Consider the following 18,637-nt stretch of genomic DNA (forward strand, 5'->3'; position numbering starts at 1 on the left):
TCCTTCTTCCTGTTCTCACAGTGTCTTAGACATGAGGAGGGGCTGGTTGCATGATTGACAGTCCTGAAAGAGAGATGCTGAGACTCACTTTGTTTACAGCAGTCAGTAATCTCTTTTCTGCTAATACTGCAGAGCACCGACATGGATCTCTTCATTTCTTTCCCGTATCTTGTCTTTCTCTCTCTTGCCCTCTGCTTCTCTCATTTTCTATCTCATCCTGCTGTGAATGCTTTCTCAACTCTTGTACTTATCTCTCCTTGTTTCTCCCCCCTCTCTCCCTTTTTCTCTCTGTCTCTCTCTCTTTAAAGGGGTGGGGAATGTTCTTGTGAAGAGAGCAGGTGCAGTGCCTCCTCTCTCTCTCTCTCTCTCCCTCTGTCTCTCTCTTTCCTGGCATCAGCAGTAGGGGAGAGTAGAAGGCTGTCTGTGTATGTGTCTGGCTGCAGTGTCGTAGGCTTGAGCCACGTTAAAATCCCACAGGAGATTAGAGCGGGAACACACGCTAGTCCGGACTCTTTAGAAATGGCATCCCTAGGAGAGAGCAACAGACAGGCAAAACAAATACAACAGTAATGAGGAAAGGATGAATGTTGTCTCATGGAAAACCTGCGCACTGTCTTTTTTTTAACCCTTCTCGTTTCCTCTTTCCGTCCGTCTTCGACAAGCTCACTCCTCCCTCCCTCGCTCCCTCCCCATCGCTCTGCTCCTCTCCCTTTCTCTCTCTCTCTCTTTCTCATTCTCTCTTGCGCGCTCTCAGTGGAGGAATGTAGATAGAGGCTAAGCGTATGCCCACTGCTTTGCACGATATCAACGGCTTGCTGTACGGCAGTGGGACGCTCATCAGACGCCGTTCAGAACGGATTTGCACTGCTAACGGATTTGATCATCCACCGTCTCCTCCTGGACAACTCTGCACCTCCCACTGCCTCCTTTACCGGGTTTATTGCTCAGCTTGCACGTACTAGGTCCGTGCTGCAGGTCCCTTGCTCCCTTAAGGATGTTATAAATCATCAGGAGCTTTGGTCGTGGAAAAGGGGACATATTGCTTCATGGTCAACGCTTAGTCCCTCTTCCGTGAGGGAACCAGCTTTCTGGGATATGTATAGCTGACTCAGCTCTCAAATACAAGTCAGATCGAGACCTTGAAAAAGGAATTGGTGTGAATGAGAGAGCCAGAGAGGAAAAAATATGAGCCAGTATTTAACTTTTACTGAACTCCATCTTTAAATATTGCAATTTATGGAGTGGCGAGATCTGAGGATAAATCTAACGGTGGTGTCATCTGCAAAAAGAGGGATTTGATAATCTGACGACAGAGAGTGCTGCTGCAACGGCTGGTGCTCGGAGACAACATGCAAATGATTTCACTCCTCCCTTTCCTTCCACCTTCTTTGCTCGGCACCTTTATTTAACATTTGTACCGTTTTGGTGATCTTGCGGAGAGCTGGAAGTTGTCTGGACGTATTGGTGGAACTGGACTAAAAGACTGTCCTTTTGCTGGATTCTGCAACCGCTGAGATTTCTACCTCCGGAATTCTATTGGGTGTATGCGCTTGTCTGTTTGTGAGTGTGTGTATGTGTATTAGTTTGTGGCAGTGTGTGGATGTGATTTGTCTGCCTTGATGTGTTCATAATTATTTCTGTGTTCTTGCAGTTGTCTTTTACTTTCCGTTTTTTTTTTTTTTTTTTTTGTTTCCAATGTCTGGCATTTCTGGCCGGCGTTTCGTCCTGTGCTGTCCATGTCTGCCGAGCACCCGGCCTTGGGGTTAACCCTTAGTGTGCCACAGGCGAGATGAGTGACAGCTCGGGAACAGTGAACAACTCGGGGGCTATGGTACTGGAGGAGCCCGATGGGAGAGGTGGCTCCGGTGGACGTGAACAAGCCCAGGCCCCTGTGCGTGGTGGCATTTTAAGGTGTGGGAGCTGTGCTCTTTGGCCCCGCCAACAGACCTGGCTCTGTGTGGTTCCGCTTCTCATTGGCTTCATAGGCCTGGGGCTCAGTCTGATGCTGCTGAAATGGATCGTAGTGGGTTCTGTGCGGGACTACGTGCCCACAGACTTGGTGGACGCCAAGGGTATTGGCCAGGACCCCATCTTTCTGTCCAAGCCTAGCACTTTTCCTAAGGGATCTGACACCACAACCACTACAACCACTATTGGTGAGGTCAGCTCGGTCACCCCCACCGTCACCACAGTGGTGCGGAGCAGGACTCGAACGGGAACTCCTCCAAACATTCCCCCTAGAGGCAGTGGGGCATCCGGCAGTCAGGTGACACAGAAGAGCCCCTCTACGCGCTTTGTCACACGTAACCCCACCTTTACGACCACCGTGGCCTCTACCACCACGTCTACTGTCCATACGTCCACATCCAGCCCCTCTCCCTCCAACCCAGCGGTCCTAAACGACTCCACCCAAATGTGGACCAGAGAGCAGTCATCCGAGAGGCATGTAACCACGCCTGGTCGTACGCATGTCAGCCGCAAGACACGTAAGTTTGATACTTTATGATCAGTTCTTGCTGGTTTTGCAATGGCTGTGCAGTTCTGCTGCTGTTGGTGAGTGTTGGTGATCAGACAGTCTTTGTTGACTTCCTTTGTAGATTGCAGTTTTGCATGGTACTGTTAGCACATGTATATTGTGTTAATGACATCCCAGAAGCGAAGCATGACAGACTCGTGGCCGGGTGCACTCCCGTCTATCATGTTGCCAGGGAGCGGCAGAAACACTAATGACAAGCGGCGACTCTGACCACTCCCTGTGTTTCAAAATGTGATATAGTGAATCAAGAAATATGAAGAGAATTTCATGGGTATAATAGTATAAAAAAAAGGGGGAGGGTTATGTTTCTTATTTTATCGTTTTTCACTGGCTGTAGCACATGAAAAGCTTGTATCGGAATGTCAGTTACTGTAGGGAACATCAGAATATGTTTTCTTTAGCTCTGCATTTGCTGATTCTATCTTTATTTTGGGTTACTGGAAGAGCTGTGAGTGATGGGTCTAATGATGGAGCTATACTTTGCTTAAATTTAAACCACACATTTTGTTGTTCATTTGAAAAATACAGGAGCCTCTGAAAATAAGAAAACTGTATTGTGCGCTAATGTTACATCTCGGTGTAATATCAGTGACATTTTAATTGTATATGAACGCAGAAATTGATTAATGCGTCATCATGCCTGATTGCTCGCACCTGCTCATAGTATTACCTGACACCACAATGTGCTGTCCATATGTGACTGTGCTGTGGGATTATAGTGGCTAAACTGTAGTCCTCAGAATGTCCAGAGATGCATTCACAATTAATGATCACATTCATTTGCATGCAGTGGACAGCCTGTTCACAGTGACATTTAGGTAGTTTGGTGGTACATCTGAATACTTGTCAAAAGGATTACAATGACACATTGTGTTAGGAATTTTTGTTTTAGTGCTGTGAATATCATAATATAATTTGAAGACCTCTTTCTTTGAATTCAGACGATAATATTGAATCATAGTTTTGGGTAGAAAGAGGTTGTCATGCCTCACCACTCTATGAGATTACTTCACTCTCTATGCTTAATCCAGATTAATTTACCTTCATTCATGAAAGCTGCCTGTTGCAACTACTGCTAGTCTTTAGAAAATTTACATTGTAGTTATGTTGGAGAAGCTGCTCTGTATTTTCAAGTGTGGGTTTTTCATGAGAAATTTTAATTGAAAGAGTATTAACAACAAATTGAACATCTCTTGTTGACCCTCGTTTTTACAAGCATAAAGAGAGCACTCATGGATGTTGCTTTCCTCTGTTTATAATAATGTAGACCCCCCTCTATTTACAGTAATCAAAAAAGGTCCTGTGAATTTTATGAGGTGTCATAAGTCTTTGAACAAGTCCTTATCGTATACTTTGGTTGTACAGTAATTCATTACTATTTCAATTGTCTGACAGGGGATATCTTAATCCTTTTTTTCCCCTAGCAACACTTGCTTACCTTTATCAATAGCACAGAGAAAAAGATAACTAAACCATTTGTGATCCAAATGCATTTGAGAGCTCACAGCTGGGGCTGATCTTAAAACTCATTACTGCTCGCCATATTTGATAATACAGCTAGAAACAGATATTTCAGTGTCCACAAGATTGGCTATGGTGAATTGAGTGGCCTGTAATATTGTTTTCCCTTCATGGACTTCTGTTAGTTATGTTTGGTTGAGAACTTTTGATGCTGCTGCCACGGATGGATCTGTTAGCAGCTCATATAATGAGCAAAGGTAGTTAGAGATTAATGCAAATTTGCAATGAGTGCTGGTGGCACTTTACGATGAACTAACCATATAAAAGCCATATCTCAATGTGATCGATTATGAAGTTGCCGAATCAATTGTAGCATTAAATGAAAACAGCTTTGGTTGAAACTGGCTGACACGATTCCTGGTTCCAGCTGACTGCCATTTAATGACCATTGATTCTTCCTTTGTTTTGTAACATCAGGCTGATTGAGAGAATTAGTTCATGTCATCTACCACACTGTATTGGGCATTTACTACTCTGTCCCACTATTTGCTCTCAAAATCATTTGATGCTTCTGACATTAAATCATTGCGTTGTTAAATGACCAAATATCATTTAGAATTTATGTTTGAGGATGAGGTGATTTATTTGCCTTGTCTGTCAACTTCCTGTTTTAATAGAAAGCCATAAAAGTGCTCCCTTCCAGTACTATTAGAGGTTAATTTTACTGAGACTATTTAAAAAAAAATGTCACTTTGATTTATCTTTTTAAGATATCCTAAAGGAGGGATGAAGCTTTAAATATTAATGCTTAGAAAGGGAAACATGTTCAATATGTAGAAGAGCATGTGAATAATTGACAAGGGTGTGCTGGAAAAATTATCAGGCAAAGGGATGAGAAATTTGCAGGGTTTTATAAATAGCGGTGGAGTAGAGGATGATAAAAAAGGCAGTGGTAACTGAATTCAGCATGTCAATGTGTAGAACATACCAGAACTGGAATCTATGGAGGAGGACACGTTACTTCTAGTCAAAACTTAACATGACTACTGTTTCCCCCCTGCTCACCCATATATCATTCCTGCATTACTTTCTTCTGTGGAACACAAAAACCATGCACTAAACCCTATACACTAAATCAAATGTGATATAAAAAATGCATTTGCTGAAGCAACCATGGCATTTTATCTTGCTTCTACAGGTTGATGAGCTCTTTTTGAGTATCATAATTGTATTTCAATGGGATTTATTGTGTTTGCAAGGACACTTTGCATCCCATGTGCAATGATGTACCAGGTGAGCCCAAGCAAGTTACTAGTTACAAATTACGTTAGAAAAGCCACATTTGTTGGTGTTTTACTGCCACTAATGTTCATTTCAGCTGAAAACTGCAGTCAATTATATGTTTTGTATCATTTGCAGAATGTAGGTAAGAGACATTTTTCCAATGAGCCAATGTTAAAAGTAAACATTCTTCAAAATATCTCCATATGTCATTCCAAAATGTATGACTTTCTTTCTTCTGTGGAACACAAGACTAATTGATGACAGAATTTTCATTTTTGGGTAAACTGTCCATTTATGTTGGTCCCTGCTCATTGATGTTAATAACCTTGAACCCTTGATCTTTTATTTTGATGATTTAATCAACTAAATGTCTATAAAGCTAAACTACTGTGTGGTTTTAGTGCTATAAATCATTCAATTTCTTAGTCTGTATAACGGCCTTCTATTTTTCAAGCTTGCAATGTAACCAGCCTTATTTCTTCCAATGATTAAGAGTCTTAATGTTCTTGATTCTATGAAAATGAATGCCATTAACAGCCATGTGACCACTTTATGCTTTAGTTTTTTTTTCCTTTTTGCAGTTTTAAGTTGAAATTAGCATCAAAAATGTTGACAGCTGACATTTTTGAATGAGGGATGACTTTTAGAAAATAACATTAGCGATTATAAACTCCTGAAGGCCTGGCAAGATATTTGCGAAGTGTTGAACTCAGGTTCAAATGCAAATCAGTTTTCCTTTTTCTATTTAGTTACTCTAAGGAGTGCAATATTCTTGAATTGTGTTTTTTGATATGCCTCAATCCCAGCCCCTCATTTCTGGAGGTAACAAATACGTCTCACAGGAGAACAGCTTAAATTGTTGGTGATAAAAGATGCATGGGATGTTTATAAGAAAACAATAAGCTGTTCATCAGCTATGCTGGAGGCAAATGTTAAAGGAGGAAGCTTTGTCTTCATTACCACAGGTTTAGTTTCTGTCACAGGGATTGGGCGTCTAGATCAGTCATATAGAGTATCATTATAAGCACTGTTTGGAAATAGATCTTTCATTGATTCCATGAAGATAGAGATACTTGTTTATGACATTGAATTCACAAAGCTCTCAATTAACTAATAGCAGCATTAAGTCTTAATGATGCTTTCTGACACAGACTAATGCTTTTTTTGTGTGTGCATGCTTCACATTGCAACAGTACTTACTCTTCTGTACTCATCATCGTAATCAGTTTAAAATACTAATATTATGCACGCTCTGAAAACAAGTATATCTGTCATAATTTTGCTTGTCAACTAATTCCATCTTGCATTAAAGATGTTTAGATTTTTTTTTAACTTGGGGAAGAAAAAAGACAAAATACTTTTTCAGTGTAGCATTAATTATGCATGATGTCATTAGCTTTATTCACTGCTTTTTATTTCTCCCACTTCCCTTTCATTTCTTTTCTTTTGTCTCATGGTATCCTATGCTTTTTGCAAGCTTACTTCAAACTCTTTAATATCTGTGGACAAACAAATATCAAGTTGCTTTGGCGGGTTGCCTTGGTCACTTGATGGCGTTCAGGCTTTTCAGTCTAATACCACATTGTGACTTTAAAAAGAGCTGACCGCCATGACAAATGAGGACCATAACCCTCAACAAACCATTGTACTGAATCTCAGCCAATCAGAGATCAGGGACAATGTTTTCTCTCAGCCCAAAATTACAAGCCAGTATAAAGGAACACAGCCCCACTATCAATCCTGCTTATTACTGTTGCAGCTTTAAGCTAGATGAATATCCCAGCCAACACAATAGAATGCTGTAGAAAGACCTGCCTACCATACAACCACAAAACCACAATAGTATCACAACAGTATACACAATATATACATTATTGCTTTTTCATTGGTTTAAAGGGACATATTATGCCCCCTTTTACAAGATGTAAAATAAGTGTCTGATGTCCCCAGAGTGTGTATGTGAAGTTTTAGCTCAAAATACCCCACAGATAATTTTTTATAGCATGTTAAAATGGCCACCTTTTGGGGGTGAGCAAAAACACGCCATTTCAGTGTGTGTCCTTTAAATGCAAATGAGCTGCTGCGCTCGGCCTAAGAGGGCGGAGCTTCAAGATCTCATTCTCCGGTGTCAGGATTCAGTCAGGACGCACTATAATGTCAGAAACTGAGAATATATGCTGCATGGAGATATAGGTATAGTTTAGTTTAGTTACGGTTATAACTTATATTGTCTTCTTGTTTTTATCCACTATATTAGTACAAGCCTGTTTACCAATGAGTTTTATAACGTTTATTTTTCTTCACACAAAATATGAAGCATCTGTTTTCACTCTATAAATCACTGTAAGAGCTTAATAAAACACAGTGCAAGTGTGCATTAAAATATTATCCATAAACTCTCTCTCTCTCCTTTGCATTATCATCAACATACACAGCGAAGTACACAGAAACACTCGTTACAACTAACAGTAAACAAATATATAAAGACCTAATGCCTTTTCAGGTGGTGCTTAATAAACTGGTAAACTTTATATCCCTAAAATCAACTCAGATGAACTGTAATAAAGTGCTCTCACCTTTATTACTGCCATATCCAGTATCACTCTGGAGACTGTAAGCTAGATCATGAACACTTTGTACTGATCTGTGCTTGAGTAACAAATTTTTAGCATGTATTGTCCCATTGTATTGACATTCATTCACAAAACAGTCCAGTATGAAATGATTCGCACAGACATAAACGAATTTCGGTAGAATTGAGGGAGCATTTTCTTTGAAAACGAATCCACCTCGTCTTCAGCGGCTCAGATTTAGGGAGTAAATGGAGAGAGCTATGTGGATTAATCCATCCAGCTACAGAACACCTAAAATGCTTGGGAGACATTCTCGTCAGTGCAGCAATGGCGGACTGTGTACAACTCGCTGTGAACTCGCTCCGGGTGGGTCTATGTTAAAACAGCAGTGTCTGTCAACTTTCCTGGGCGGGGCCTGTGGCTAATGTGACGTCACATTGCCAGAAACCTGCAAACGGCTTGGGCAGAGACACTGCTTATGATTTATGGGGATTAAAAAAAAGGAGTGATGGATATTTAACATTATAGCCTATAGGGTGGTTGTGTACACACACTGCCAACACACATTTATGTCCAAACACCATGCAAAAGTGAATTTTGCCTAATAGGTCCCCTTTAAATAAAATGTATTTTCTAAGAGACAAAAAACAAAAAAAACAACAACAAAAAACCTTTGTGCATCAAAACCACTCTTTTCCTAGTAAAAAAAATAAATAAATAAAATAAAAATTGTGACAGCTAAAGGGAACAGTTTTGATGAGCCAAACATGTTAGTCATTGAGAAACATGTAATTTAAGCCACGGAATAAATTTTATACATTATAAATATCTTTACTGCCACTTTTGATTGATTTAATGCATCCTTGCTGAATAAAAGTATTCATTTCTTTCATTTCTTTTCAAAAAAATAAAAATAAAAATTCTTACTGACCCCAAACTTTTGAACGGTAGTGTATAATGCTACAGAAGCTTTGTATTTCAGATAAATGCTGTTCTTTTGTACTTTCTATTCATCAAGGAATCCTGAAAAAAAAAGTACACAACTGTTTTCAACATTGAAAATAATCATAAATGTTTCTTGAGCAGCAGATCAGCATATTAGAATGATTTCTGAAGGATCATGTGACACTGAAGACTGGAGTAATGATGCTGAAAATTCAGCTTTGCATCACAGGAATAAATTACTTTGTCAAATATATTTAAATAGTACACAGTTATTTTAAATTGTAATAATATTTCACAATATTACTGTTTTTTACTGTATTTTTAGTTAAATAAATGTAGCCTTGGTGAGCAGACGAAATTTCTTTTAAAAACATTAAAAATCTTAGTAGTTCCAAACTTTTGGACTGTACTGTATATATATATATATATATATATATATAAAAATCTCAGCCTGAATTATTCCATCCGACACACACACAGTCATATATATCACTGAAAATTATTTTTCTTTGGCATATCTATGAAAACCCCCTTTTGGAGCCTTTATTATATTGGAAATAGGAAGGAGACTCTAATGCCTGACCAATAAACACTGACTCTGACTCTGTTAACATATACTGGCAAATATCTGTAATAATTCATTCGAACCATCATTATCTCTACAAATTAAATAGCTCTTGGGATTAGCTTGACCTTAAAAGAAGGTAATTTACACAATTAGCAAGCCCTTTCTTCTGCAGTGATATATAGAATAATTCCTCTGCTTGTCCATTTCAGTCAGTTGCTGTATATGTTTGTGTGTGTTTGTGGCTGGTTTGCATTGTCCCCATTCAGCGCTACCTAAGGGATAAAAGAGTACATCACACTCCCAGAGTCTGTTATGAGATATTGATTCACATGTGATTGTCTACGAGACTTGTGCCTCTCAGCACTTTGACTGGGATCAGTTTTAGTGTCACAGGACTGATTGCTTATGCACAGCACTTTCCTCTGTTCCTGGGCTTGATTTGAGCAGCCACACTGCCCTGTCCTTTGTAAGTGCACTAGATGTCACAAACAATTTCATAATAATTCAATTTCATTCCTGAATTTGGTAGAAAAGCAGCATAAAATTGCATAGGCTTTGTTTTAGGCACTTTCATATCAAAACGTTCTCCGTCCACATTATGTTTTCAAGCCTTTTCCAAAAGTTGCTCGTCCACATTGAAAATTCGAAAAACGCTTAAATAATCTGAGCATGTTTAAAAAATAATAAAAGTTCACACAGATAATACTGAGAGACAAGACATAATAAAGTTTTCATGCTATCATTTTATTAGTAAAATATCCCACCACTTATCAGTGCGTCGTTGACTCTCAAAATCATTTTTCCATTTCCCTCATGTCATCTTTGCAGGAATGTAATATGAAGATTGTACAAAGTAACATTTATTTTTAACAACTATAAAAATAATCAGATAACATCTATAGACATCTATGGGTACAATATGTGTCACATATCTAAACATGCATCATCATTTTTGAATACCTCTGTTCAAAATACAATGCGATAATGGCATTTTCAAATATCCACTTGGAAGAGCGTCTTCAAAAAGCTCAGTTTTTCGCAGGACAAAAAACGCCATTTAGACGGAAGAGAACATAAAGAAAAAGATGCATTTTCAAATCTGGATTAATGAAGACGTAGCCTTGGGATGTTTTCTCATCATCTCTATTTTGAGTCTCTATTTTCCTCTTTTTCAATGAAGTAGTCATGTCACCATTCTTACTTGGAACATCTCAACGCCTGTTGTACATGATTTGCCCTCCCACACTAGTCTGACAGATGTAGTTTGACTAAATCTGTCAGAGATTTAGATTCTCCCATTCTAGTTTGACTAAACAAGAATAAAAACTCTGCGATTTTTCGAGCTGTCTGAATGGTGCAGCTGCAGTAGGGGTAAGTCTTTCTCTTAGCCCTGAGGGAACGATCCTACAGCCATGACATGATCCCTTATGCCTGAACTCATTTAGGCTGCTTAGAGCGCTCTCTTTTTGCTTACCCTCCCTCTCTCCCTTTTTATCTCTCCTCCAAAATGCTGGTTGGTGGCTAATGTGCTCCATGTGCTCTCCATTTAGTTCTCTCTCCCTCACTTTTTCTCTTTTGCCTTCTCCTTATTCTCTTGTGGTTATCTAGGCAGATCTGTCACAGGGACACTGCACCTCAGGACATGGCTTCACACACCGTGACAGCATCCAGCCAACACACTCTCAGCTCAGATGGCAGATTAAAGACATGCACTCACAAACACACACACACACACATTTTGATGTCTTACCGAGGTTGATGAATGGTGGAAATGGAGCGAGTGTTTTGCACGGCTGTGTGGTCAGAGCTCCCTCGGTGAGTGTCTGAGTATGTACGGGGGGCGGTCAGCACGGATGCGGACCATTAGAGGCCATATGTGTCATCTTCCCACTCGGATCTGGCTGGCATCAGCAGGGGTGAACACGTCAGCACTAGTGCTGCCGTTCTCCCATTTCAGCCACCTGTCAAACGTTTACTGATAGTTTCCCACCGAGCCTCATGCCTCTGACCCCTAACATACACTCAAAAAAATGAATTGTTGGATTTACTTAAAAAATAAGTGTCAAGTGGTTCCACGCAACAATATTGAGTAATTTGTACAAAAAAATTATTTAGTTGAATGAACAAAAGAAATTCAAGTAAAGCTGACAAAATTTCTTTGAGTAAATATAAATCATTTGAATGTCACAGTTACATAATATTTATATGCAGTTTACTTAATAATGTTATGTTGATTACATAAGGTGAACACATTTTATTTATTTTTTTTGAATAATCATTTAAATAAGAAGGATACAACATATCAGAATGCAGCCCCTCACCCCAAAATGCACTCAAAAAATATCTAATTGAACAAACTCAATTGAATTGAGAGCAGGAATAAACATGCGTATATGAGTGCGCACAGCCTAAACACAGGCGACACTCTTCTGCATGATGGTAACCACAAAATTCAAAAACATTACAGAAACTCCTCTAAATGTCCAACATAACTGAACATTAAACACTAACATAAACTAACAACATCTTTCCCTTTACTGAAAAAAACATAAAATAACACTTTAATCGCTAAATTTACTCTCCTAATGCAGTCCCTTGCAAAGCATGCTGGGAACTACGGATCCACTGCACAGTTAGTTATGTCAACAATAATGTGTGCGTTTCACACAGCAATGTTAAATTGACTGAACAAACACTTACTAAGTATAGCTGACAATACTCAATTTTAGTAGAAACAACGCAGTTAAATTACGATCATGTAGTTACATGAGTTTTTTAAGTAATGTGAACAAGGGTGGTTTGAGTGAAACTAACAACAGTGAAAGTTAATTTTTTTGTGTACTGTAGATGTGAGTCAGAATCAGAAATGACTGCTGTGGTGATGAGACTGCGCATTCACGAGAGCACCACGACGCATGTGTGTTGTGTTGACGCGAGAGCAGATGTTGTTTCATGAACGCGTGTTGGAGATTAAAATTTTGTAAATAAAGTGGTAAATTATGTTTTTGTTTTTTTTGCGCAAACAAAGCACTCGTGTCACTTTATAAAATTGAGGTTAAACGTCACATGGATTACTTTAATGATGTCTTTACTACCTTTCTGCACTGTAAAAAATGACCGTGATTTTAACAGTAAAAGACTGTAAAAATGCTGCGGTGAAAAACTGTTTACAGAAAGTTTCCGTACTATATACGGTGAATAACTGTAATAGATCTAACGGTACATTTAATGTAATTTTACGGTAAAATACAATTAAATTCACAGTTTTTGGAAGTGAAAAATAACAATTCATTGTAAAATTTACAGTGAAAAACCGTAAATTGACATTCCCACAATTCCCTGCGTGACACTTCACATTTGATATATTTTCGTTGAAATAACTCTGTTTCTTCTTAGTTTTTCTCATTTTTTTCTAATCAGTTATGTACATTAGGGCTTTATGTTACATCTAATGTTGTTAAATTAATGTTTATTGCATTTTTAAAATTTCATGCATGTTACCATGATGGTGTTTAGTGTGTGTGTGAATGATACTGTGTGCACCTTCTATATGTTAGTGTTGTCCTTCTCAGCTTGTGGAAAAGCTGCTTGTGATGAACTTTGATTCATCATGTGACTCTTATCACCACTGTGTTTGGTGACTGTCAGTGTATTATAAAGGTACAAAACAGATATTAGTACTTCATTAGGTTGGTAAATTAACATTATATCAGTTAATGAAATACGTTATTTTACCATAAATTTAACAGATTTTTTTTTACGTTGCTACTGTATTTTTTACGGTAAAGTTCTGGCAACCACAGCTGCCGTTTTTTTACTGTAAATTTTACTGGGATTTTTTTTACAGTGTGGGGCTTGAAAGTGGTAGTTGCATAGTCTGTCAATGGGGGGACAGAAAGCTCTCAAATTTCATTAGAGGGGTGGTTGATTATGATTTCACTTTTTTAACTTTAAATAGTGTGTAATGTTGCTGTTAGAGCATAAATAACATCTGCAAAGTCTCAATGCTCAAAGTTCAATGCAAAGGGGGATATTTTCTTTTAAAGAATTCTCTGTTTAAAGACTACACCAAACGGTTGGCAGGGACTCCAACAAGCTTCTTCCCGGGTTAGTGACGTCACATCACTAACCCTAAAATGTACATAAACCCTGCCCCCGAGAACACACGACAAAGGGGGTGAGGACATATTATTGCAATACAGTATGTAACACAAATTCAATAGCATGTCATAAAAGCAAGATGACAACATGAGTTATAACCATAATTAAACTAAAATATACCTGTTCTATCTTCATGCAGCATATATTCTCTGGCTCTGTAAGCATCTTACAACAGTTCCCACACGAGCGATTTATAGATTATCATGACAGAAGCGTCCTGTTGCATTCAAAATGTTGTCACTTCTTGAGTCTCTCCATAATTGTCCGACTTCGGTTTGAACATAAAAGGCTGAACAGCTTCTGACATTTTCAGTGAGTCTGCGGCGCTGCTAACACTAAGTGCTAACACAAGCTCTTGAAACTCCACCCTCTTCTTGAGAACAGCAGCTCATTTGCATTTAAAGGGACACACTCAAAAACGGAGCGTTTTTGCTCACCCTCAAAAAGTTACAAATTTAACATGCTATAAAAAATTATCTGTGGGTTATTTTGAGGGAAAACATCACATACACACTCTGGGGACGTCAGAGACTTATTTTATATCTTGTAACAGTGGTATTATATGACCCCTTTAAAAAGATCTCAATTTGCGTTCCGAAGATGACAAATGTCTTACGGGTTTGGAATGACATAAGGTTGAGTAATAGAGTACCCCAGGGATGACGTGTTTTTGTAGGCCAACCCGGAAGTTAGCAGCGCACGGGTTCCCTCAATTGAAAGCCTATGCATTTTTCCCATAGACTTTTGGAAAATCGCAGAAAATAAGCTCTGTGTTTAACAAAGGGTTATGACACTTACACGTTTTGTCTATCAAGATAATCTTTAATCTTTAAGTTAACACAACATTTATAGATTTTGAAGCCTAAATAAAGTCGTCAGATATAAAAGGCTAACAGTAGGCTATAAACGGACTACAGCACACCATGGTCGCGGATCAACGTTGTCACCACCAAGCTTCCTCAAACTGTATTTAAAAAACAACTTTATTTATAAACATGCTCGCTGATTATGATCTGTGCTGTTATGAATACTTATCCACTTTTTCATGAGAAATGCTGTCCAAATGTCCCGTTTTTAATGATGACGTCTAAAGTCCCCGCCAAAGGAAGTAGTCCCTTTTAGCAATTTGTTAGCAACCGCCGATTTTAAGACACAGTAAAAGTTTAAAAAAATCACAAGTGGGTTATAACTGGTGTGTTTTATGTCATAGATCAAAACGTGAAAGTATTTAGAGGCTTTGTTAACCACAGACCTTATTTCAGGCGATTTAGCAAAAACCCATTCAAAAAACCCATAGACTTTACGCCGTTGGAACCGGAAGTCCTAAAATGCTAACTCGCTTCCGGGTTTTGCCTACAAAAATGCGTCATCCTTGAGGCACTCTATTAATGACTGAATTGTCATTTCATTTTTTTTTTTTTTTTTTTTTTTTAATCATTTTAAACATGTTTATAGATCTTGAATTATACAGTTTTATTGAATTTTACAAACAGTGGAAAAAAAGATTTTTTTTAGGGAAGATAGGGAAATTGAAAATGAAAAATTACTTCACAATATATTCTATGAAAAAAAATCGTAAGGTTTTTTGTTTTTATGTTTTTAATTATCTCATAAATGTATCTGGTTTTAAGGATGGTTAGATATTCCGCAGAACGTGAGCTTCTCGATTCTGTACCCAGAGGTTCCGTGTTGGCCTGGAAATGAACGCTGATGAAATGGTGCCATTGACTGGAAAATGTTCTTAGTGCCATGAGCTCTCTTTAACTGACCTTGTCCGATTTCTTTAGTGGAATACTTTAGGGATCATCAGCCTAACAGTAATACCGTATTATAAAACCATAAAACTAGATCCCACTGTCTCACTACATTAGCACAAAGTAGGCCTGTCCACCCACTCTGCTGCTTTCTTATAGTGACGGGTGAATAGTTTGCCTACGATGAGCCCCATAAGATTTTCTCAATGCCCCATACGATCTCCTCTCTCTCCATGTAGGACACCGTTTTAAATTATGCATGTAATATTCTACAGCTTTAAGCTCAGACACTTTTTTTTTTCTATAGGCATTGTAAATAATTAATAGTGCAACCACAGAAAGTAACATCATTCTATCTGTCATTCAAGCCCTATGCAGCGGCTCTTTCACTTACCAATTGCTAACATGAAGAGGACAGCAAAGAGGGGTAATGATAACAGTGTCATGTTACGGATGAAATGCACTTTCAGCTCAATTTCTGCTTCATTTAGAATAATCAGAAATTCACAGTATCATCAGTGAAAGCTCATGCTTAGGCAGGACTTCTCAGATCTGACACAAAATGGAGGCAGTGCAGATGAGATGATTGACAGTAGTCGAGAAACCTTGAGAGAGTCACTGGTTTAGAATGGAGTTCATTTGCGTCTGACTTGCTGTCATTTCCCGAGGAGCAGAGGTGGTGATAGATCGAAATGACTGTGTTTGCCTTTGTGTTAGATGAGAAATTCAGTGGTGTGACAGACTGACATGTCAAGATTCAGTGCAGAGATCTGAAGAGTTTCTGTATGAATGATCAAAGTTTAGATAAGACCTTAGTAATAGGGTGAAAAGAGTACATTTCCGATCATTTGCCATTTCTGTTATTTTAAAATGTGATGCCACATGGCTTAGCCTTTTACACACTATTTTTTTAACTAGCAAGTGTCCTACTTTACCTGTATTTGCCAAAAGATATAAAAATCATACTCTACAGGACAGGGATGCATTTTAAACAACAGAGTGCCTCAGCAAGACCGCGAATAGTACATTAATAACAGAAAATGCACTTTTTTATAGCTTACCGTTTGAGTTCTGGCATTTCAAACTCTTGGAAGGGTTTTCTTTTGCTCTTTCTCCACAGGAAAGCAGTTCAGTACATTTTTGGAAGTTGGATCAGTGGTGTATTCACTGTCTGAAATCAAAAAGTGATGGCGCTCTTGGAAAAGGAACATTTATGTGTCTGGTATCTATCTCAGTGACAGCGAGGAGACCTGGGACATTTTGCTGAAGCGAGAGAGAGAGAGTGATAGAAATAAATATGAAGAGAGAGAGTTATTACAGATTACAGACTTAATCTTTTATTTATGGAGACAAATTCCAGCAAGCTGCGCAGTGAGCTCTTATGGCACATGCCAATGTGCAGGCATCTGATGAGGACCAGCACCCACCCGACTGGAGATAGATGCTGTCTCACTCCATTTTTCATTCTGAGACAAGACCCAGATTTTGAAATATCTCTCTTTCACTGCTTTTTCTATATCTTATCAATTCTATAATGCATTTTTTTTTTTTTTTTTTTTACCCACATGTCCTGTTTAGAGTCCCAATGCCGTTTTAATACCTCAGCAAATGCACTATAAAACGTATGTCATAATTTATTCACCTTTCATTGTATGGGCAAAAAAAGTTGCAACATTCTTCAAAATATCCACTGATTAATTAAAATTGAAGAATATACTTAGTTTATACTTAATATATCATTGTTTTAAATGTAATTTATTTTAATATCTAAATTTAAATGATACATTATGGCCCTGACCTTGTTTTGCTGTAGCTGTCATTTGTCATTTCCTTTTGTAAGAGCATCACGTATTTGTGTTTTGCTTTACATAGTCCAAAATGGTCCCATGAGAGTCATGACTTCATACACTGTAAACCCAAACAGTATAACTAACTTATAATGGAAAGTACCTTTTACTCAAAATGTGCCAAAAGGTTTAACTAACTATTGTTTTTGAGTTCATTCAACATCTATCAGAGATTTAAGTTAACACTAAATATTTTTTTGAGTTTTTACAACTCCACTAAAGTTTAGAGTTTAGGGAACTTTAAAAAATAGATTCAACCATAATCAAATATTTTAATGTCAATGTGACGTCATCGCTCAACGTGCATTCAGGCGCTTTCCCTCCACAAAGATACCCAGATGTTCGCAGGGCAGTTGGATTTGACAGCAAGTCAATTCAAGTCCAAATACATGCATTTTTATTTTGATAGCTACAAAAATATGCAAGTATTCAGCTGTTTATAATAATGTTGCAGAATGGTCTAATTATAGTTGGTATTGGCTACACTCACACCATCTGCCCACAGGTTAGGTGGTCCCACTTTATATTAAGTTGCCTTAACAACTATGTACTTACATTTAAATTAATCATTTGATACAATGCACTTATTGTGTACATACATGTTTTTACATTGTACTTATATTTTAAAACACCTGCATGTAATTACATCTGTAATTACATTTATAATTATACTGTTGACCCTTCCCTTACACCTTACTCCTACCCTTAAACCTACCCATACCACCAAAGCTTCCCCTAACCTTACCCGTATCCCACCTCAATAGCAGCAAAAGTGTTTTGCAATTCAAAATGACCCAATAAGTACATTGTACTTATTTTTTGGTGTAAGTACATAGTAGTTAAGGCCACTTAATATAAAGTGGGACCGGTGAGGTTATCCACACTGTAAACCCTAACGCTCAAAATAATTAATTGGTTTGAGTAGGACAAACTTAAATTAAACAAATCAGTTCAGTCAAATTATCTTTTATGAGTATTTAGAACTTTCTTTTTCTTTCAATTTCACAGAACTGATATATTTTAAGTAAACTGAACTGTTTCATTGTTTTGAGTTTTATGAACTTAATTCTTTTAATTTAGACAAACAAAATTTTAACTGAAACTGGGTTGGGATTTCTATTTCCCAGCATGCTTTGCTCATGGCACTCAAAAGGGAGAGTAAATGTTAAAATTAATTGTTATATAATGTTTATTCATTTATAAAAAAAAAAGTGGATTTTTTTGATGTGAAAGAGAATTTTGCCTGACCAGATAAGTAACTTGATTAAAATGTCAATAACAACCAAAACGCGAGAATGTGGCGATTGATATGTAATGTATATTGGCGGTGATAGCCTATTGCGCTGTTGAAGCGCACGTAACCTCTTGAGGAGAATTCAAAACAAATGAGCTCTGCTCACACAAAAAACTTTCATGTTGCAATAAAAATTCAGTATGAGAGGTTTTTATAGCTAGCTATTTACGGCATATGATAAAGGGGGGAATACCCTTTATAAAGGTTAATAAAA

The 18,637-nt window shown here is 37.9% G+C and overlaps 1 protein-coding gene across 3 annotated transcripts in view; it reads left to right on the forward strand.

Moving 5' to 3' along the window:
* The first annotated feature begins 384 nt into the window (after positions 1-384).
* LOC125276803 (pro-neuregulin-3, membrane-bound isoform) overlaps positions 385-18,637 on the forward strand; it is a 363,293-nt gene continuing 345,040 nt past the window's right edge. For 2 of the 3 annotated variants that reach the window (XM_048204650.1, XM_048204651.1), the window contains exon 1: positions 387-2,486. In XM_048204650.1, the coding sequence (XP_048060607.1) occupies positions 1,790-2,486 (697 nt within the window). In that variant the 5' untranslated portion in view covers positions 387-1,789. Of the gene's footprint in view, positions 2,487-18,637 lie in introns of all 3 variants that reach the window. The other variant, XM_048204653.1, reaches the window with a different exon arrangement.

Source organism: Megalobrama amblycephala, linkage group LG10 (assembly GCF_018812025.1).
Source record: "Megalobrama amblycephala isolate DHTTF-2021 linkage group LG10, ASM1881202v1, whole genome shotgun sequence".
Lineage (NCBI taxonomy): Eukaryota > Metazoa > Chordata > Actinopteri > Cypriniformes > Xenocyprididae > Megalobrama > Megalobrama amblycephala.